The sequence below is a fragment of the Pungitius pungitius genome, chromosome 2 (assembly GCF_949316345.1).
Source record: "Pungitius pungitius chromosome 2, fPunPun2.1, whole genome shotgun sequence".
Lineage (NCBI taxonomy): Eukaryota > Metazoa > Chordata > Actinopteri > Perciformes > Gasterosteidae > Pungitius > Pungitius pungitius.
The window spans coordinates 22,959,144-22,981,767 of record NC_084901.1 but is presented as its reverse complement, the minus strand read 5'-3'; the positions used below and the strand labels follow the sequence as shown (position 1 = coordinate 22,981,767).

Genomic DNA, 22,624 nt, shown 5'->3' with positions numbered 1-22,624 from the left:
AAGGATCTTCAGTAGGTAATATAGTACAGGGCTTAGGTTTACAAACCAAACGGCTGGTATCTGGTAAAGCAAGAATTTATACCAGAGACAGTGATGAGTTTATCGAGCTGAATAGAGAGAGGGGAGTCCTCCTCGTCAAAGAGAGAATCGACAGAGAAGCGCTTTGCCGACGGACGACTCCGTGCGCTTTGCATTTTCAGATTATTCTGGAGAATCCTATGGAATTTTACAGTGTTATAGTGCAGATCACAGATATAAATGATAACGCACCAACGTTTGAAAAAAATGAGATGAAATTCAAAATTAGCGAATCAGCGGTAATCGGGTCAAAATTTGTTCTTGAACGGGCTGTCGATCTCGATGTTGGAATAAATGACTTAAAAAGCTATGAATTAAAACCAACGGATAATTTTGCTCTGATTTTGCGCAATAATGCAGATGGTAATAAAAACGTTGAGATTGTGCTGCAGAAGTCTTTAGACAGAGAGAAACAAGAGCAGATATCCCTTGTATTAACGGCTGTAGATGGAGGAGAGCCGCAGATGTCGGGAACAATGCTGATTGTTATTTCAGTTTTAGATGCTAATGATAATGCTCCTGTTTTTACTCAGCCGACCTACAAGGCTTTAGTTACTGAGAACTCACCTGTAGGTACAGTTATTGCCACTGTTTCAGCCTCAGATGCAGATCAGGGATCTAACGGTAAAATAACATATTCAATCACGAATACATTAGACGATATAAGGAAAGTGTTTGAAGTAAATGAAGAAAACGGCGATGTTACTTTAATTGGAAAAATTGATTTTGAAGATTCCCATTCCCATCAAATTAATTTACTTGCTAGTGATGAAGGGGGATTAACAGATTCATGCAAGTTAATTGTCGAAGTGCAGGACGTAAATGACAACAAGCCTGAAATTGACATCATGTCAAAGTCAACTGTTATATCCGAGGATGCCGAATTCAATACAGTCGTAACAATGATAAACATCCAAGACAAGGACTCGGGAGAGAATGGAAATGTAAAATGCTTTGTAGAAGAAAATGTACCATTCACTTTGAAGACATCAACTAATCATTTCTATAGTTTAGTGACAGACAGTGAATTAGACAGAGAGACAGCCTGCGAGTTTAATATAACTATAACCTGCTCTGATGAAGGAGTCCCCTCCCTCTCCAGCAGCGTCACTCTGACCTTACAGATCTCCGATGTTAACGATAATTCGCCTCTATTTGAGAGGAGCTCATATGAGGCCTATATTGTAGAAAACAACACACCGGGTCTCTCTATATTCACAGTGAATGCCAGAGACGCTGACTGGAACCAGAACGCGCGTGTTTCTTACATACTGGAGGACTCCTCTGTTAACGGAGTGCCAGTCTCCTCGTATGTGTCCGTTAGTGCTGATAGTGGAGTCATCCACGCAGTGCGCTCTTTTGACTACGAGCAGATCAAAGATTTCCACTTCCGCGTCAAAGCGCAAGATGGAGGCTCCCCTCCACTCAGTAGCAACGTGACTGTGAAAGTGCTGATCCAGGACCAGAACGACAACCCTCCTCAGGTTCTGTACCCGGTCCAGACTGGAGGCTCTCTGGTGGCTGAGATGGTTCCTCGTTCAGCAGATGTGGGCTATCTGGTCACTAAAGTGGTGGCTGTTGATGTGGACTCTGGACAGAATGCCTGGCTCTCCTACAAACTGCAGAAAGCCACAGACAGGGCGCTGTTTGAAGTGGGCTTACAGAATGGAGAAATAAAAACTATCCGCGGAGTCACTGATAAAGATGCTGTGAAACAAAGACTGACTGTGATCGTGGAGGATAACGGGCAGCCCTCTCGTTCAGCTACAGTCATTGTTAACGTGGCGGTGGCGGACAGCTTCCCTGAAGTGCTGTCTGAGTTCACTGACTATACACAAGACAAGGAGAACAATGACAACCTGACATTCTACTTAGTGTTGGCTTTGGCTGTAGTTTCCTTCCTCTTCATCACGTGTTTAGTGGTTATTATATCAGTGAAGATCTACAGATGGAGGCAGTCTCGCGTCCTGTATCACTCCAATCTCCCTGTGATTCCGTATTATCCACCACGTTACTCAGACACTTTGGGGACAGGGACTCTCCAACACGTGTACAACTACGAGGTGTGCAGGACGAATGACTCCAGAAAGAGTGACTGTAAATTCGACACAGTCGGTAGTCAGAACGTGCTGATAATGGACCCCAGTTCTACAGGAACAATGCAGCGGATGCAAAGCGAGAAGAACATATTGGATGAGCTAGATTCTCCTCTAGAGGTTGGTAATTTGGTATATTAACCCTTTTAACACATTTGCATGTTTCTAACAACTGAGGAAGTCCTAACCCGGTCCCATTTTCATGTGTTTGCAACCAGCACCATGGACAGGGGCACTAATGTTGCCACAGGTTGGGCTCCATGCATATAGCAACACAAATAGGGATAAAGAAAACACTTTTATCGTTATATTAAGATAATTTACAGTCTGCTGTAATATGTACATTTCAGCAGCACGGTCAGTAGATAACGAATTGTTGCTTCAAATTATTGCAGCACCTTAAATAGTTTTTGTTTTGCATTGTTGAAGTTATGCATTGTTTTGTGCATTTTACTTTATATATCCCGAATAGAAGTTAATTTCATTTTGATTTCACCAGTTTTTTTCTTCTTTTTTTCAAATAACTCATTCAAAGCAAGTTTTGCCATCAGAGTAATTAAGCTACCAATTATTTACAGTAATTCGAAATATAGTATTCTTTGTCTGTTAGTGCTGCTTTCGGACTCCCTATGAGTTTTGTGCATTTTCATATTTTGTACTCTTAGGGACGCTGTTGGCCAGTGGTAGGTAGTTTCACTGCAGATTTCAGCAGCGCCTCCCAGGTCATTTATATTTGCGAGAAGCTAGGCTGACACAATGGACACCGCTAGATACCGAAAACTGATCACGGGCAAAGAAACTGGAAATATATTGACCGAAATTTCTGTGGTTTTTCATTAGTCATCGATTGTTTGGGATACGACTGTCTCTTTAACGGATTTTCCTTTTTTTGTTTTATTCGGTTTGATCTTCATCGAAACAATGAGACGGCAAGTACTGTGTTTTTTCTCGATGCTTTTTGTCAGCCCAGTGTTTGGGCAGGTCAGCTATTCAATTCCCGAGGAAATGTCAAAAGGCTCGTTGATTGGCACTATAGCACAGGATTTAGGTTTAGATTTAAAACGCCTGAAGACAGGGAAAGCTCGCTTGCATGTAGGAAACGGCGCTGAATATATCGAGTTGAATAAAGAAAAGGGTCTCCTTCTCGTCAAAGAGAGAATGGACAGGGAGGCGTTATGCAAACAAACGACTCCTTGCGCTTTACATTTCCAAATCATTCTGGAAAATCCCATCGAGTTCTTTCGCGTTACGATGGAAATAACCGATATAAACGACAACGCCCCAAAATTTAAAATGAGTAATATGCTATTTGAGATTAGCGAATTGGCTGTAAGGGGTTCCAAATTTATATTGGAGAAAGCATTTGATTATGATGTCGGTATAAACGGACTAAAGAGCTACTCCCTAAATCCGACGGATCATTTTGTTTTAAAACTCAACGACAATGCGGCTGGAGAAAAGGAGGTAGAGATGGTCTTGGAAAAACCTCTCGATCGGGAGGAAATACAGCATCTCACGTTAACACTAACAGCCTTCGACGGAGGGGAACCTCAGCTGTCAGGAACAGTTCAAATTCATGTTACTGTCTTGGATGCAAATGACAATGCTCCTTTGTTTACGCAGTCAACTTATAAAGCAAGTTTAATGGAAAACTCCGAAAAGGGAACTTCATTAATGACTGTGACAGCCAGAGATAGAGATCAAGGAATGAATGGTATCGTAACGTACTCCATTTCCAGTAACATTGAGGGAATTTTCGATTTATTTGAAATAAATGCGACCAGTGGTGAGTTACGTTTGATTGGCAGAATAGATTATGAAATATCAAAACATTATCAGCTTGATGTTAAAGCACGAGATCAAGGGGGGCTTACTGACTCATGCAAAATAATTTTGGACATTATCGATGTAAATGACAATATTCCAATAATAGATTTAATGTCAAAAACACATTCTATTCCAGAAGATTCGACGTTTCAAACAGTTGTTGCTGTTATGAATGTCAATGACGCTGACTCGGATATTAACGGAGAAGTTAAATGTTTTTTGAGTGACAGTTTCACTTTTGTCATTGAAAATACATCACATGGTTTCTACAGCATACGAACCAACAGTGAATTGGACAGAGAAGTCACTTCTCAGTATAATATAACTGTGACCTGCTCTGATGAAGGAGTCCCCTCCCTCTCCAGCAGCGTCACTCTCACCTTACAGATCTCTGATGTTAATGATAATTCGCCTCTTTTTGAGAGGAGCTCATATGAGGCCTATATTGTAGAAAACAACACACCAGGTCTCTCTGTATTCACAGTAAAAGCCAGAGATGCTGACTGGAACCAGAACGCGCGTGTTTCTTACATACTGGAGGACTCCTCTGTTAACGGAGTGCCAGTCTCCTCGTATGTGTCCGTTAGTGCTGATAGTGGAGTCATCCACGCAGTACGCTCTTTTGACTACGAGCAGATCAAAGTTTTCCAATTCCGCGTCAAAGCGCAAGATGGAGGCTCTCCTCCACTCAGTAGCAACGTGACTGTGAAAGTGCTGATCCAGGACCAGAACGACAACCCTCCTCAGGTTCTGTACCCGGTCCAGACTGGAGGCTCTCTGGTGGCTGAGATGGTTCCTCGTTCAGCAGATGTGGGCTATCTGGTCACTAAAGTGGTGGCTGTTGATGTGGACTCTGGACAGAATGCCTGGCTCTCCTACAAACTGCAGAAAGCCACAGACAGGGCGCTGTTTGAAGTGGGCTTACAGAATGGAGAAATAAGAACTATCCGCGGAGTTACTGATAAAGATGCAGTGAAACAAAGACTGACTGTAATCGTGGAGGATAACGGGCAGCCCTCTCGTTCAGCTACGGTCATTGTTAACGTGGCGGTGGCGGACAGCTTCCCTGAAGTGCTGTCGGAGTTCACTGACTATACACAAGACAAGGAGTACAATGACAACTTAACCTTCTACTTAGTGTTGGCTTTGGCTGTAGTTTCCTTCCTCTTCATCACGTGTTTAGTGGTTATTATATCAGTGAAGATCTACAGATGGAGGCAGTCTCGCGGCCTGTATCACTCCAATCTCCCTGTGATTCCGTATTATCCACCACGTTACTCAGACACTTTGGGGACAGGGACTCTCCAACACGTGTACAACTACGAGGTGTGCAGGACGAATGACTCCAGAAAGAGTGACTGTAAGTTCGGCACAGTCGGTAGTCAGAACGTGCTGATAATGGACCCCAGTTCTACAGGAACGATGCAGCGGATACAAAGTGAGAAGAACATCCTGGATGAACCAGACGCTCCACAAGAGGTTAGACCATTTTGATAGCTTCAATATTTTATTTCATTTTTATTTAACTATTGTTCAAATAAATTTGTCCCGTAGCACTCAGAAATTTGAACGTATAAATTTCTGAGAAATAGGAGTTATACTAATACTTTCCATAACTAACACCACGCACAGAAAATAATACCACAATTGAATACTCTAATACAAATATGTATGGAGGTTTTAGTTTAGTTTTTGTTGACTTTATACTGCCTATTCAACCTCAAAACATATAGTATCCAAACAGTAAACACCTTGCCTGAAATGTCACTATTTAAAGTGAAAGTCCAGCTACTCTTTTATTTTAATTCCTCTTGATCAACATTGATTTCACACTGTACTGTTTATCTCTTTTGTAATCCGTATTTTCAACTCAGAGGGTCGCTGTTGGCAAGCGGGTTGGAATTGAACTAGATTTTTTGCAATGTTCCGCCTGTGTTTCTGCCCCTACGTGTACATACAGAGGACATGGGCAGACAACGGCATCATACACGTTCCGCGTTCTCAACAAACCTGCAAGGAATTTATATCTCACTGGACATTAATTTTTTGCTTCTACTACTTGGAGTCTGGACCTTTTTTAATTTCACCTTCACATTGACTACTTTGGAAAGGCGTTTAATGTAATGGCGCAGGAAACCACTACGGACCGAACAATGAGACGGCAAGTACTGTTGCTTCTCTCGGTGCTATGTCTCAGCTACGTGCTCGCGCAGGTTAGCTATTCCATACCCGAGGAAATGGCAAAAGGCTCTGTCGTTGGTAACATAGCGCATGATTTAGGTTTGGATCTTAATAGGCTGAAATCAGGTAAAGCACGTGTATATACGGGAGGAAGCGTTGAATATATCGGGCTGAATAAAGAAAGAGGGGTCCTTTTCATCCAAGAGAGGATAGACAGGGAGGCTTTATGCGGAGAGACAACACCTTGTGCTCTGCACTTCCAGTTGATTCTGGAAAATCCAATGGAGCTGTTTCGTGTAACAGTGGAAATCACCGACATAAACGATAATACACCTACTTTTACGAATGCAGAAAAACGCCTTGAAATCAGCGAGTCCGCTGTCATCGGATCGAAATTTGTGTTAGAGAAAGCCATCGATTCGGACATCGGAATGAATGGTTTACAAAAATACTCACTTGCGCCCACTGATAACTTCGTATTAAAACTCGAAAATCAGGCAGATGACAGTAAAAAGGTTGAGATGGTTCTACAAAAGCCTCTTGATAGAGAAAAGCAGGCGTTTATTTCGCTGCTATTAACTGCAGTGGATGGAGGAGAGCCGCAAATGTCAGGGACATTAAAAATATTTGTAAATGTTTTAGACGTAAATGACAACGCACCTACATTCGCAAAACCTCTGTATAGAGCAAAAATACTTGAGAATTCCCCCAAAGGCACCAGCGTTACGACTGTAAGTGCTTCTGATAAAGACATCGGCATTCACAGGGAACTATCATATTTAATATCTTCCAGCAAACGTATTTTATCTGAACTGTTTAACATTAATTCAAAAACAGGGGAAATCCTTCTTGTTGGTGAATTAGATTATGAAAAGGCAAAAATGTATCAAGTCGATATTGAAGTTGTGGACAGTGGGGGACTCTCCGATTCCACAAAGGTATTAGTTGATGTAATTGATGTAAATGACAATACTCCTCAGATAAATATTATTTCAAAATCGGAGTCCATATTCGAGGATTCACCTCCAAATACTGTTTTAGCTATGTTAAGTGTAAATGATCCAGATTCAGCAAATAATGGCGAAATAGAGTGTAATATAGACGGTAACAATCCCTTCAAAATTCAAACCACTTTAAATGGATTTTATACTTTAGTTACAGTGGATGATTTAGACAGAGAGCTCGCTTCCCATTATAATATAACTGTGACCTGCTCCGATGACGGAGTCCCCTCCCTCTCCAGCAGCGTCACTCTCACCTTACAGATCTCCGATGTTAATGATAACGCGCCTGTCTTTGAGAGGAGCTCATATGAGGCCTATATTGTAGAAAACAACACACCAGGACTCTCTATATTCACAGTGAAAGCCAGAGACGCTGACTGGAACCAGAACGCGCGTGTTTCGTACATACTGGAGGACTCCTCTGTTAACGGAGTGCCAGTCTCCTCGTATGTGTCCGTTAGTGCTGATAGTGGAGTCATCCACGCAGTGCGCTCTTTTGACTACGAGCAGATCAAAGATTTCCAATTCCGCGTCAAAGCGCAAGATGGAGGCTCCCCTCCACTCAGTAGCAACGTGACTGTGAAAGTGCTGATCCAGGACCAGAACGACAACCCTCCTCAGGTTCTGTACCCGGTCCAGACTGGAGGCTCTCTGGTGGCTGAGATGGTTCCTCGTTCAGCAGATGTGGGCTATCTGGTCACTAAAGTGGTGGCTGTTGATGTGGACTCTGGACAGAATGCCTGGCTCTCCTACAAACTGCAGAAAGCCACAGACAGGGCGCTGTTTGAAGTGGGCTTACAGAATGGAGAAATAAGAACTATCCGCGGAGTCACTGATAAAGATGCAGTGAAACAAAGACTGACTGTGATCGTGGAGGACAACGGGCAGCCCTCTCGTTCAGCTACAGTCATTGTTAACGTGGCGGTGGCGGACAGCTTCCCTGAAGTGCTGTCTGAGTTCACTGACTATACACAAGACAAGGAGTACAATGACAACCTGACCTTCTACTTAGTGTTGGCTTTGGCTGTAGTTTCCTTCCTCTTCATCACGTGTTTAGTGGTTATTATATCAGTGAAGATCTACAGATGGAGGCAGTCTCGCGTCCTGTATCACTCCAATCTCCCTGTGATTCCGTATTATCCACCACGTTACTCAGACACTTTGGGGACAGGGACTCTCCAACACGTGTACAACTACGAGGTGTGCAGGACGAATGACTCGAGAAAGAGTGACTGTAAGTTCGGCACAGTCGGTAGTCAGAACGTGCTGATAATGGACCCCAGTTCTACAGGAACGATGCAGCGGATACAAAGTGAGAAGAACATCTTGGATGAACCAGACTCTCCTCTAGAGGTTGGTCATTTGGTATAATAACATTTTTAACACATTTGCATGTTTCATACAACTAAGGAAGTCCTAAGCCGGTCCCATTGTCATGGGTTTGCAACTAGCACCATGGACAGAGTCACTGGTGTTACTTCTGTCGTGTGTTTTTTTTTAATTAGTTGAAACTGCAGCATTCACTGATTTTTTCGTTTTCATGCTTGCAATTGTGGGTGCTTTGGTCTGGTAATGAGCTCTTTTTTATCCCACAGCCGATGATTGTACATTAGTTCTAGCCTAAATTAACTTTTCCTTTTTTCTTCATCTATCCATATCTTACCGTCTATCTTTCTGTCCCTCTCTCTGAGTGTCTGGCTGTGTCTGTCTATCTCCCATTTTATTTGTCTTTCCACCTTTCTACCTATCCGTCTATCTACTACTTGCAAACGTCACATAACTTTATCGACAGGTTTGGGTGTCACGTGTTTGTTTTATTAATTATCAGAATGTTTTTCTTTCCGTATATGATACTTATTCATTTTCATTGTTTACGATTACATCTATTAATAATATTCTCCAAAAAAGTGTCAAGGAAAGGCTTTTTTGGCATTTTGCAGTCCTCAATAAACTATTAGCGTTTTTAATTGTTGGACATTTAAACATCCACAACTGTCTTTTTCTCGTGTGTTGTGTAATTCAAATCGGCGTACTCATAGGGCCGCTGTTGGCCAGTGTATTCATGTTTCACGTTGGGTATAAAAAGAAACCTCCCGATAATGACTATCAGAGACGGAAAGCTATTCACATGGTTACAACGTCGGCGCCGTGTGAACAAATGTAGTAAAAAATCTATATTTTTCTAACGGATGTGGACTATTCTGGATTGACACCTGACACTTGCGTTTCGGAAAAAATTATGGACCATAAAAATCCGGGCAAATTGGAACATTATTTGTCCCACTGATTTTTGCAAGGAAATGTCGAGCAGAACAATGAGACGGCAAGTACTGTTTTTTTTTCTGGTCCTTCATCTAAGTACAGTGCTCGGCCAAATCAGCTACTCGATCCCGGAGGAAATGTCAAGTGGATCTTTAGTCGGCAATATTGCTCAAGATTTGGGATTAGATATTAAACGAGTGAAATCGGGCAAAGCTCGGGTATACACAGGAGACGGTGTGGGATACATCGAGCTAAATACAGAACGAGGAGTCTTACTCATCAAAGACAGAATAGACAGAGAAGCGATTTGCAGACAGACTACTCCTTGTGCTCTACATTTCCAAATTATTTTGGAAAATCCGATGGAGTTCTACAGTATCACAGTGGAAATAACTGATATAAATGACAATCCTCCCACCTTTGAACGAAATGAAGTCAGTTTTAAAATAAGCGAATCTGCTTTAGTTGGAGCAACATTTGGATTAGATAGAGCAATAGATCTTGATGTGGGCAAAAATGGTCTTCAAAACTACGAGCTCAAACCTACCAATAATTTTATACTCAAACGAAATAGTCAGGGGGATGGAACAGAAAAGGTGGAAATGGTTTTACAGAAGCACCTCGACAGAGAGAAAGAAGATATCGTTTACTTAGTTCTAACAGCGTTTGATGGAGGAAACACCCAAATGTCAGGGACAATTAGGATTTCCATCACGGTGTTAGATGCCAATGATAACGCTCCTGTTTTTACACAGTCAACCTACACAGCCACAGTTTTAGAAAATGCCGCGATTGGGACAATTGTTACAAGCGTTGCGGCGTCTGACGCAGATTATGGAACGAATTGCAGAATTAAGTATTCAATTACTAACAGTTTAGATCAAGCTCACACGTTGTTTCAGATACATGAAGACAGTGGCGAAATTCGATTGATTGGAAATATTGATTATGAAAAAATGCAGAATTATCATATTAATATACGTGCAACTGACGACGGTGGACTTACAGATTCATGTAAAGTTATAGTTGAAGTGGTGGATATAAACGACAATAAACCAGCAATTAATATTATGTCAAAATTAAACATGATATCTGAGCACTCTAAGCCGAGCACTGTAGTAGCAATGATTAACGTTCAAGACCCTGATTCAAGCGAAAACGGCGAAGTTCACTGTTTCATCAACAATAACACCCCTTTGACGATAATATCGACATCAAAAAAATTCTACAGTTTAGTAACTGACAGTGAATTAGACAGAGAGAGATCCTCTGAGTATAATATAACTGTGACCTGCTCTGATGAAGGAGTCCCCTCCCTCTCCAGCAGCGTCACTCTCACCTTACAGATCTCTGATGTTAATGATAACGCGCCTGACTTTGAGAGGAGCTCATATGAGGCCTATATTGTAGAAAACAACACACCAGGACTCTCTATATTTACAGTGAAAGCCAGAGACGCTGACTGGAACCAGAACGCCCGTGTTTCGTACATACTGGAGGACTCCTCTGTTAACGGAGTGCCAGTCTCCTCGTATGTGTCCGTTAGTGCTGATAGTGGAGTCATCCACGCAGTGCGCTCTTTTGACTACGAGCAGATCAAAGTTTTCCACTTCCGCGTCAAAGCGCAAGATGGAGGCTCCCCTCCACTCAGTAGCAACGTGACTGTGAAAGTGCTGATCCAGGACCAGAACGACAACCCTCCTCAGGTTCTGTACCCTGTCCAGACTGGAGGCTCTCTGGTGGCTGAGATGGTTCCTCGTTCAGCAGATGTGGGCTATCTGGTCACTAAAGTGGTGGCTGTTGATGTGGACTCTGGACAGAATGCCTGGCTCTCCTACAAACTGCAGAAAGCCACAGACAGGGCGCTGTTTGAAGTGGGCTTACAGAATGGAGAAATAAGAACCATCAGCGGAGTCACTGATAAAGATGCAGTGAAACAAAGACTGACTGTGATCGTGGAGGACAACGGGCAGCCCTCTCGTTCAGCTACAGTCATTGTTAACGTGGCGGTGGCGGACAGCTTCCCTGAAGTGCTGTCTGAGTTCACTGACTATACACAAGACACGGAGTACAATGACAACCTGACCTTCTACTTAGTGTTGGCTTTGGCTGTAGTTTCCTTCCTCTTCATCACGTGTTTAGTGGTTATTATATCAGTGAAGATCTACAGATGGAGGCAGTCTCGCGTCCGGTATCACTCCAATCTCCCTGTGATTCCGTATTATCCACCACGTTACTCAGACACTTTGGGGACAGGGACTCTCCAACACGTGTACAACTACGAGGTGTGCAGGACGAATGACTCCAGAAAGAGTGACTGTAAGTTTGGCACTGTCAGTAGTCAGAACGTGCTGATAATGGACCCCAGTTCTGCAGGAACGATGCAGCGGATACAAAGTGAGAAGAACATCCTGGACGAACCAGACTCTCCTCTAGAGGTTAGTCATACCCGGTATAATGGTTGCCCCACAGATTTTTAGACTGATGAGTCCGTTTGAATTTTTCAGTAAACCAACATTTCAGCACCATGGACAGTGGTAATGAAAGCACTATGCCATATTAATTCCCTCCTGCACTTTCCCTTAACTAACACTGAGTAAGTTTAGACTCTTCTGCCTTTCTCGTTCATATATTGAAATGATTACATGTTTTGTATTCAATTATTGACTTTGCTTTTATTTGCTTTTTTCTTATGAGCATCCTGTTTCATTGTTTGTCTAGTTCTTTCAAAGTCACAGTTATAAGGGATTTGTGTCTAGCCATATATTTGGCTCATTGTAGTTTAATATGATTCCTATTTGTCTTTTGACAAATAAGTATACGTTCATATCTTCTTACATGATCCTAGAATTCGTTTTTGCGCTTGACTCTAAGCACATATCTAATCACTTACACCTACTTGAGCTAAAATCCTAAACCAGTTTAGGTTCATTTCTCCTGCACGGTTTAATATTGTAATTATAATATTATTCTAAAAATATAATATATGCAATAATCCTGATGTTAATTAGCAATCTTTGTAATAGTAATCATCATAGTAATCATATAGGTCTAACTTTCCTTTTTATTTTCATGTTCTCCCGCAATTCTCTAAAACAGTTGTTGTACGGTATATTGAACAGAAAGGGCCGCTATTGGCCTGAGAGCTGCAGTCTTCAATAGAGCTCGCAACTGTACCTCCCTCTTAGATTGTAACATAGAAATTGAAAAAGGGACTAACAGCATGTCCTCGCTTCAATTGAAAACTGCTTATGTACATGGAAACCTGTAATTTTCGTGGATCCTTTTTTTTATAGATAGTATCGTAAACCTAACTGCATTCATACGGATTACATTTTTGTTTTTTTAAATCAAGATTGGAATACAACGACGAAGCAATGAGACGGCAAGTACCGTTGCTCATCTTGGTTCTCTCACTCACTTCGACGTTCGGACAAGTCAGCTACTCCATTCCGGAGGAAATGGAAAGAGGTTCATTAGTATGTAAAATAGGTCAAGATCTAGGTTTGGATTTTTTAAGGCTCAAATCGGGCAAAGCTCGTATTCATTCGGGTGACAGTGCAGAATATATCGAGCTGAACAAAGAACGGGGTGTCCTGCTTATCAAGGAAAGAATAGACAGAGAAATATTGTGTGGAGAAACAACGCCCTGTGCCTTACATTTGCAGATGATTTTGGAAAATCCGATGGAATTGTTTCGCATAACAATAGAGATTACAGACATAAACGATAATGCTCCGTGCTTTGCGTCGAGTGAAACACGTTTTGAAATCAGTGAGTCCGCCGTTATTGGTTCTAAATTTGTGCTTGAGAAAGCCATCGATGCAGACATTGGTGTAAATGATATCCAAAGCTATACGCTTAATCCAGCAAACAACTTTGCATTGAAAATAGAGAATCAAGCGGACGGAAGTAAAAAGGTGGAAATGGTTCTACAGAAACCTCTAGATCGAGAGCACCAGAATCAGATATCACTGTTATTAACTGCTCTAGACGGTGGAGAGCCGCGCAAGTCTGGTAAAATGCAGATAACGGTTAACGTGTTAGATGCTAACGATAATGCACCGGTTTTCACTAAGTCAGTTTATAAATCAACAATTACCGAGAATTCCCCGAGGGGAACCAGTGTTATAACTGTTAGTGCATCTGACAAAGACGGAGGCTCTCATGGCGAAATTTCATACGCTATTTCAAATAGCAAGCGCCGTTTATCAGACTTATTTCAGATTGATAGGAAAACGGGAGAAGTGATCTTAATAGGTGAATTAGATTACGAAAAAGCTAAAGTATTTCAAATTGATATCGAGGCTATGGATAATGGAGGACTCTCTGATTCCAGTAAGATTCTAATAGATATCACTGATGTCAATGACAACAGTCCTCAGTTGAAGATACTCTCTAAATCTGACGCCATTTCAGAAGACTCTCCTCACAACCACGTGATTGCTATGTTAAGCGTAAATGACCCGGACTCTGAAAGGAGTGGCGAGGTGACATGTAATATTAACGATGACATTCCTTTTAAAATTCATAACACAATGAATGGATTTTATAGTTTAGTAACAGAGGTAGCTTTGGATAGAGAGGTAGCATCCCAATTTAATATAACTGTGACTTGCTCCGACAAAGGACTCCCCTCCCTCTCCAGCAGCGTCACTCTCACCTTACAGATCTCTGATGTTAATGATAATTCGCCTGTCTTTGAGAGGAGCTCATATGAGGCCTATATTGTAGAAAACAACACACCGGGTCTCTCTGTATTCACAGTAAAAGCCAGAGATGCTGACTGGAACCAGAACGCGCGTGTTTCTTACATACTGGAGGACTCCTCTGTTAACGGAGTGCCAGTCTCCTCGTATGTGTCCGTTAGTGCTGATAGTGGAGTCATCCACGCAGTGCGCTCTTTTGACTACGAGCAGATCAAAGATTTCCACTTCCGCGTCAACGCGCAAGATGGAGGCTCCCCTCCACTCAGTAGCAACGTGACTGTGAAAGTGCTGATCCAGGACCAGAACGACAACCCTCCTCAGGTTCTGTACCCGGTCCAGACTGGAGGCTCTCTGGTGGCTGAGATGGTTCCTCGTTCAGCAGATGTGAGCTATCTGGTCACTAAAGTGGTGGCTGTTGATGTGGACTCTGGACAGAATGCCTGGCTCTCCTACAAACTGCAGAAAGCCACAGACAGGGCGCTGTTTGAAGTGGGCTTACAGAATGGAGAAATAAGAACTATCCGCGGAGTCACTGATAAAGATGCAGTGAAACAAAGACTGACTGTGATCGTGGAGGACAACGGGCAGCCCTCTCGTTCAGCTACAGTCATTGTTAACGTGGCGGTGGCGGACAGCTTCCCGGAAGTGCTGTCTGAGTTCACTGACTATACACAAGACAAGGAGTACAATGACAACCTGACCTTCTACTTAGTGTTGGCTTTGGCTGTAGTTTCCTTCCTCTTCATCACGTGTTTAGTGGTTATTATATCAGTGAAGATCTACAGATGGAGGCAGTCTCGCGTCCTGTATCACTCCAATCTCCCTGTGATTCCATATTATCCACCACGTTACTCAGACACTTTGGGGACAGGGACTCTCCAACACGTGTACAACTACGAGGTGTGCAGGACGAATGACTCCAGAAAGAGTGACTGTAAGTTCGGCACAGTCGGTAGTCAGAACGTGCTGATAATGGACCCCAGTTCTACAGGAACGATGCAGCGGATACAAAGTGAGAAGAACATCCTGGATGAACCAGACTCTCCTCTAGAGGTTTGTCATAAGCTGCTAATATATATATATATATATATATATATATATATATATATATATATATATATATGTGTGTGTGTGTGTGTGTGTGTGTGTGTGTGTGTGTGTGTGTGTTGGCCCACAGGAGGAGCTTAAAACGTTTTTTAAGGGAGAGGTTCAGCACCTTGGAAAGCAACATCCAAGTCCTGCCTCCAATTAAATTCACCTTTGCACACTACTTTAAGAGGCTAGTACACTACATTTGTATTCATTACTATACTCCCAATTACATTTCTCACTATATATAGGATGATTTTATTTTATTTTACTTTATTATAATTAACGTCCTGCATCTTATCTTTTTGCTATGTGAAATGACTGTATATATATATATATATATATATAGTGTTTCTCAATTTACGGGGCTGTCTCAGTCTTGTACTTTCATAATTTGAACTCTTCGGGCCGCTGTTGCCCAATATCTTTTTGTTTTGCATTGGTTTCGTGACTGATTCTCACAGGCATTGCTCCAGCATCTAACTGAGACACTGTCGCATACGTAGAAGACGCACTTCGGAGATCGGACATTATTTTCCACCGATAACCTAGGGTGGTATTTTGTTTTTCTCAGGATTAAAACCTTTCCTCCAATATTTTTCATTTACACCAAACGGAATTTCATTTCGTAACGGAATATAAAAAAGACGCTCTAGTGCAACAGAGCTACCAGAGACAACAATGAAACGGCAAGTACTGGTGGTAATATTCACCCTCCACCTCAGTTCTGTGATCGGGCAGTTCAGTTACTCGATTCCGGAGGAACTGGCAAAGGGGTCTTTGGTCGGTAACATAGCGCGGGATTTGGGTCTAGATGGCAAACGTATCTTGTCAGGTAGAGCTCGTATTTATACGGGGGACAGTGTCCAGTATATCGAGCTCAACAGAGAAAGGGGAATCCTCGTTATTAAAGAAAGAATAGACCGAGAAGGGCTCTGCAGACAGACAACGCCTTGCGCTTTGCATTTTCAGATTACGTTAGAGAACCCATTAGAATTATTTCCAGTTACTGTAGAAATTACTGATATTAATGACAATGTTCCACTATTCCAAAATGAGGACAGAAGGTTTGAAATAAGCGAATCAGCGGTGATCGGCTCTAAATTCATGCTAGAAAAAGCGATTGACCCTGATATCGGGCTGAACGGGCTTCAGAAATATACTTTAAAACCAAGTGACAATTTCATGCTTAAATTGCAAAGTCAATCTGATGGCAGCAAAAAGGTTGAAATGATTTTACAAAAGTCGTTGGACAGAGAAAAACAACAACACATATCTCTACTCTTGACAGCGGAGGATGGCGGGGAACCGCAAAGGACTGGAACAATGCACATTCATGTTACCGTTCTGGATGCAAACGACAATGCTCCTGTGTTTACTAAGTCCGTTTACAAAGCCAGCATTATAGAAAACTCCGCAATAGGGACGCTAGTTACCAAGGTCAGTGCTTCAGATGCAGACCAAGGATCAAATGGAGAGGTGATCTATGTCATCGGGAACCGCATTGATACTGTGTCAAAATTATTTCACATTAATAGTGAAGGTGAAGTGATACTAGATGGACCAGTAGACTATGAAAAAGAAAAAAATTATCACATTGATATCGAGGCAATTGATCAAGGAGGACTATCGGATTCAAGTAAGATGATAATTGATGTAATTGACGTTAATGACAATAGCCCCGTTGTAAATATAATATCAACATCAAGCTCAGTACAAGAGGACTCAGCACCAAAAACAGTAATAGCTTTAATGAGTGTCAATGACCCTGATCCTGATACAAATGGGAAAGTCAACTGTGTTATAAATCAAGATATCCCGTTTGAAATCAAATTTACATCGAATCATTTTTATAGTTTAGTGACAGAGAGGGAATTAGACAGAGAGACAGACTCTGCGTATAATATCACGGTGACCTGTTCTGATGAAGGAGTCCCCTCCCTCTCCAGCAGCGTCACTCTTACCTTACAGATCTCTGATGTTAATGATAATTCGCCTGTCTTTGAGAGGAGCTCATATGAGGCCTATATTGTAGAAAACAACACACCGGGTCTCTCTATATTCACAGTGAAAGCCAGAGACGCTGACTGGAACCAGAACGCACGTGTTTCTTACATACTGGAGGACTCCTCTGTTAACGGAGTGCCAGTCTCCTCGTATGTGTCCGTTAGTGCTGATGGTGGAGTCATCCACGCAGTGCGCTCTTTTGACTACGAGCAGATCAAAGTTTTCCACTTCCGCGTCAAAGCGCAAGACGGAGGCTCCCCTCCACTCAGTAGCAACGTGACTGTGAAAGTGCTGATCCAGGACCAGAACGACAACCCTCCTCAGGTTCTGTACCCGGTCCAGACTGGAGGCTCTCTGGTGGCTGAGATGGTTCCTCGTTCAGCAGATGTGGGCTATCTGGTCACTAAAGTGGTGGCTGTTGATGTGGACTCTGGACAGAATGCCTGGCTCTCCTACAAACTGCAGAAAGCCACAGACAGGGCGCTGTTTGAAGTGGGCTTACAGAATGGAGAAATAAGAACTATCCGCGGAGTCACTGATAAAGATGCAGTGAAACAAAGACTGACTGTGATCGTGGAGGACAACGGGCAGCCCTCTCGTTCAGCTACAGTCATTGTTAACGTGGCGGTGGCGGACAGCTTCCCTGAAGTGCTGTCTGAGTTCACTGACTATACACAAGACAAGGAGTACAATGACAACCTGACCTTCTACTTAGTGTTGGCTTTGGCTGTAGTTTCCTTCCTCTTCATCACGTGTTTAGTGGTTATTATATCAGTGAAGATCTACAGATGGAGGCAGTCTCGCGTCCTGTATCACTCCAATCTCCCTGTGATTCCGTATTATCCACCACGTTACTCAGACACTTTGGGGACAGGGACTCTCCAACACGTGTACAACTACGAGGTGTGCAGGACGAATGACTCCAGAAAGAGTGACTGTAAGTTCGGCACAGTCGGTAGTCAGAACGTGCAGATAATGGACCCCAGTTCTACAGGAACGATGCAGCGGATACAAAGTGAGAAGAATATCCTGGATGAACCAGATTCACCACTAGAGGTTTGACTCTTTAAACCTTTTTTAACCCACTGTTGGAGAAATCTTTGTTAAACTTTAAAGCTCGTATTACATGTTAGAAAATAATAGTACAGCGCATGGTTTAAAGATCATTGCGTTGTATGCTCGATGTTGTATAGTCTACGCCTTCCACGTTATATTTAGTATCCAAAATGTATTTAATCAACAATACATGATCCTTTTTCAGACCTCCCGTTATGACGATCATGCTTTCATTCATATTAGTTAAATGCATTGACATTTGTTTTATCTGCTTAAAGAGGCAGAAACATAACGTTTTTCCTTCAAGGTGAAGTATTTTTCTATTGTTTTCGTTACTTTCTGTTCATATATGATATCATTTTTTATTCTATTCAATGCACAATATATGTTGCTCAAATAAATAACAATGAGTAAAACAAAGGGACGTTTATATTTATGTCACCCAGGCAATGTGCGTAAAAGGTGTTTTATCCCCATAAAGCAGCAGCAAGTCCGAGAGTACTATATACTCTTCAATTATTTAAATATCAGACCATTATATTTAGGTCAAATAGAAAGGGAAACATAATTTTACCCCAAACTCTTTCTTTTGTAACACAATCTTGAATTGTTTTTAGTTAATCTCATTTCTGTTTTGCTCCTTTAGACTGCTGATGACTGCTGACACGTTTTATTGTTATTCACCCGGTGAATATGGGCTGTTGTGTATTAATCTGCCAATAAGACCGTAAACTACACCGATATTTTCTCTAAGTGTTTGATTCTATGTCTACGGAGGTAACACTGAGAACGAGATTTATTTTTTATTGTCTCATGTGATTTCTTCTTCTGAACTCAATGGGCCGCTGTCGACCAGCCTCCTGGCGTTTACATTAATATGTATTTAAGACATCCCCTGTACTGTGGCAAGCGGAGTACTCCGAAGCATTACGCACAGTTGTTCGTGGGTGAAACACGGAATATCAAGCTGGAACAATTTTGTCGTTAATCTTCGATCAAACAGCAATTCTATTTGCACCGTTAACGCTCGTTTCAGGGAGGGGAATTTGTTATATTTGGTTCGACGGGTGAGTCTGACAGAACAATGAGACGGCAAGTACTGTTGTTTTTCTCGGTCCTGTGTCTCAGCTCAGCGCTCGGCCAGGTCAGCTTCTCAATTCCAGAGGAGATGGCAAAGGGGTCTTTGGTCGGTAACATAGCTCACGATTTAGGCTTGGATGTTAAACGATTACAAGCCGGTAAAGCTCGCATCCACACAGGAGACAGTGCGGAATACATCCAGCTTAACAAGGAAAAAGGACTCCTCATTATCAAAGAGAGAATAGATCGCGAAGCTCTCTGCGGTCAGACGACGCCTTGCGCTCTGCATTTTCAAATTGCCTTGGAAAACCCAATAGAAATATTCCCGATAACTGTCGAAATTACAGATATTAATGACAATGCTCCCGTATTCGAAAAGACAGAGAGGAGGTTTGAAATAAGCGAGTCTGCTGTTGTAGGCTCTAAGTTCATGCTAGAAAAAGCAATCGACGCCGACATAGGACTGAATGGTCTACAGAGGTACACACTGAAGCCCGATGATCATTTTGTGCTTAAATTGCATAGTCAGTCTGATGGTGGTAAAAAGGTAGAAATGATTTTAAAGAAACCTTTGGATAGGGAAAAGCAGGAAATGGCATCATTATTGTTAACGGCTATTGATGGAGGAGAACCGCAAAGGTCTGGAACAATGCAGATTCATATTACTGTATTAGATATAAATGATAACGCTCCGGTTTTTACGAAAAACATTTACAAAGCAAGTGTAAAAGAGAACTCCCCTACGGGAACACTCATTACAAAGGTAAGTGCCTCCGATGTAGACAAAGGCTCGAATGGAGAAGTTATCTACGTAATTGGAAGTAGTATGAGGAGCATTTCAAAATTGTTCCAAGTTACTGACGATGGTCTTCTGATATTGAATGGGCCAATTGATTATGAAAAAGCCAAAAAGTATGAGATTGATATAGAGGCTGTTGACAGTGGTGGTTTATCGGATTCAAGTAAAATAGTAATTGATGTAGGTGATATAAATGATAATAGTCCTGTTATCAATATGATTTCATTCTCAAATTTGATAGGAGAGGATCTGCTTCCCAACACAGTGGTAGCTGCAATGACTGTAAATGATCCTGATTCTGAAGAAAACGGAAAGGTCCGGTGTGTAATTGATAAAAATGTCCCATTTTTAATCACACCTACATCAACTAACTTCTATAGCATCGTTACAGACGGTATATTAGACAGAGAGATCGCTTCTAAGCATAATATAACGGTGACCTGCTCTGATGAAGGAGTCCCCTCGCTCTCGAGTAGCGTCACTCTCACCTTACAGATCTCTGATGTTAATGATAACGCACCTGTCTTTGAGAGGAGCTCATATGAGGCCTATATTGTAGAAAACAACACACCAGGACTCTCTATGTTCACAGTAAAAGCCAGAGACGCTGACTGGAACCAGAACGCGCGTGTTTCGTACATACTGGAGGACTCCTCTGTTAACGGAGTGCCAGTCTCCTCGTATGTGTCCGTTAGTGCTGATAGTGGAGTCATCCACACAGTGCGCTCTTTTGACTACGAGCAGATCAAAGATTTCCACTTCCGCGTCAAAGCGCAAGACGGAGGCTCCCCTCCACTCAGTAGCAACGTGACTGTGAAAGTGCTGATCCAGGACCAGAACGACAACCCTCCTCAGGTTCTGTACCCGGTCCAGACTGGAGGCTCTCTGGTGGCTGAGATGGTTCCTCGTTCAGCAGATGTGGGCTATCTGGTCACTAAAGTGGTGGCTGTTGATGTGGACTCTGGACAGAATGCCTGGCTCTCCTACAAACTGCAGAAAGCCACAGACAGGGCGCTGTTTGAAGTGGGCTTACAGAATGGAGAAATAAGAACTATCCGCGGAGTCACTGATAAAGATGCAGTGAAACAAAGACTGACTGTGATCGTGGAGGACAACGGGCAGCCCTCTCGTTCAGCTACAGTCATTGTTAACGTGGCGGTGGCGGACAGCTTCCCGGAAGTGCTGTCTGAGTTCACTGACTATACACAAGACAAGGAGTACAATGACAACCTGACATTCTACTTAGTGTTGGCTTTGGCTGTAGTTTCCTTCCTCTTCATCACGTGTTTAGTGGTTATTATATCAGTGAAGATCTACAGATGGAGGCAGTCTCGCGTCCTGTATCACTCCAATCTCCCTGTGATTCCGTATTATCCACCACGTTACTCAGACACTTTGGGGACAGGGACTCTCCAACACGTGTACAACTACGAGGTGTGCAGGACGAATGACTCCAGAAAGAGTGACTGTAAGTTCGGCACAGTCGGTAGTCAGAACGTGCTGATAATGGACCCCAGTTCTACAGGAACGATGCAGCGGATACAAAGTGAGAAGAACATCTTGGATGAACCAGACTCTCCTCTAGAGGTTGGTCATTTGGTATAATAACATTTTTAACACATTTGCATGTTTCATACAACTAAGGAAGTCCTAAGCCGGTCCCATTGTCATGGGTTTGCAACTAGCACCATGGACAGAGTCACTGGTGTTACTTCTGTCGTGTGTTTTTTTTTAATTAGTTGAAACTGCAGCATTCACTGATTTTTTCGTTTTCATGCTTGCAATTGTGGGTGCTTTGGTCTGGTAATGAGCTCTTTTTTATCCCACAGCCGATGATTGTACATTAGTTCTAGCCTAAATTAACTTTTCCTTTTTTCTTCATCTATCCATATCTTACCGTCTATCTTTCTGTCCCTCTCTCTGAGTGTCTGGCTGTGTCTGTCTATCTCCCATTTTATTTGTCTTTCCACCTTTCTACCTATCCGTCTATCTACTACTTGCAAACGTCACATAACTTTATCGACAGGTTTGGGTGTCACGTGTTTGTTTTATTAATTATCAGAATGTTTTTCTTTCCGTATATGATACTTATTCATTTTCATTGTTTACGATTACATCTATTAATAATATTCTCCAAAAAAGTGTCAAGGAAAGGCTTTTTTGGCATTTTGCAGTCCTCAATAAACTATTAGCGTTTTTAATTGTTGGACATTTAAACATCCACAACTGTCTTTTTCTCGTGTGTTGTGTAATTCAAATCGGCGTACTCATAGGGCCGCTGTTGGCCAGTGTATTCATGTTTCACGTTGGGTATAAAAAGAAACCTCCCGATAATGACTATCAGAGACGGAAAGCTATTCACATGGTTACAACGTCGGCGCCGTGTGAACAAATGTAGTAAAAAATCTATATTTTTCTAACGGATGTGGACTATTC

At 42.2% G+C, this 22,624-nt stretch overlaps 6 protein-coding genes and 1 pseudogene across 6 annotated transcripts; all 7 read left to right on the top strand.

Moving 5' to 3' along the window:
* Positions 1-22,624, top strand: part of LOC119210835 (protocadherin beta-15-like) — a 204,715-nt pseudogene that overhangs the window by 116,225 nt on the left and 65,866 nt on the right.
* LOC134122710 (protocadherin beta-16-like) lies at positions 2,731-5,495 on the top strand. The gene has a single exon (XM_062560637.1). It carries the CDS (start codon positions 3,096-3,098, stop codon positions 5,493-5,495), a length of 2,400 nt encoding a protein of 799 aa, XP_062416621.1. The 5' UTR covers positions 2,731-3,095.
* LOC134122584 (protocadherin gamma-A2-like) lies at positions 5,939-8,572 on the top strand. The gene has a single exon (XM_062560630.1). The coding sequence runs from the start codon at positions 6,125-6,127 to the stop codon at positions 8,555-8,557; it is 2,433 nt and encodes an 810-aa protein (XP_062416614.1). The 5' UTR covers positions 5,939-6,124; the 3' UTR covers positions 8,558-8,572.
* LOC134122543 (protocadherin beta-16-like) lies at positions 9,076-11,943 on the top strand. Its single transcript, XM_062560626.1, has one exon. The coding sequence runs from the start codon at positions 9,487-9,489 to the stop codon at positions 11,926-11,928; it is 2,442 nt and encodes an 813-aa protein (XP_062416610.1). The 5' UTR covers positions 9,076-9,486; the 3' UTR covers positions 11,929-11,943.
* LOC134122694 (protocadherin beta-16-like) lies at positions 12,634-15,231 on the top strand (the record flags this gene model as incomplete). The annotated part of the gene is made up of 1 exon (XM_062560636.1): positions 12,634-15,231. A coding segment is annotated over exon 1 (2,406 nt), but the record flags the coding sequence as incomplete, so codon positions are not given.
* LOC134122805 (protocadherin gamma-A1-like) lies at positions 15,710-18,330 on the top strand. Its single transcript, XM_062560668.1, has one exon. It carries the CDS (start codon positions 15,928-15,930, stop codon positions 18,313-18,315), a length of 2,388 nt encoding a protein of 795 aa, XP_062416652.1. The 5' UTR covers positions 15,710-15,927; the 3' UTR covers positions 18,316-18,330.
* Positions 18,681-21,793, top strand: LOC134122742 (protocadherin beta-16-like). Its single transcript, XM_062560639.1, has one exon. The coding sequence runs from the start codon at positions 19,394-19,396 to the stop codon at positions 21,791-21,793; it is 2,400 nt and encodes a 799-aa protein (XP_062416623.1). The 5' UTR covers positions 18,681-19,393.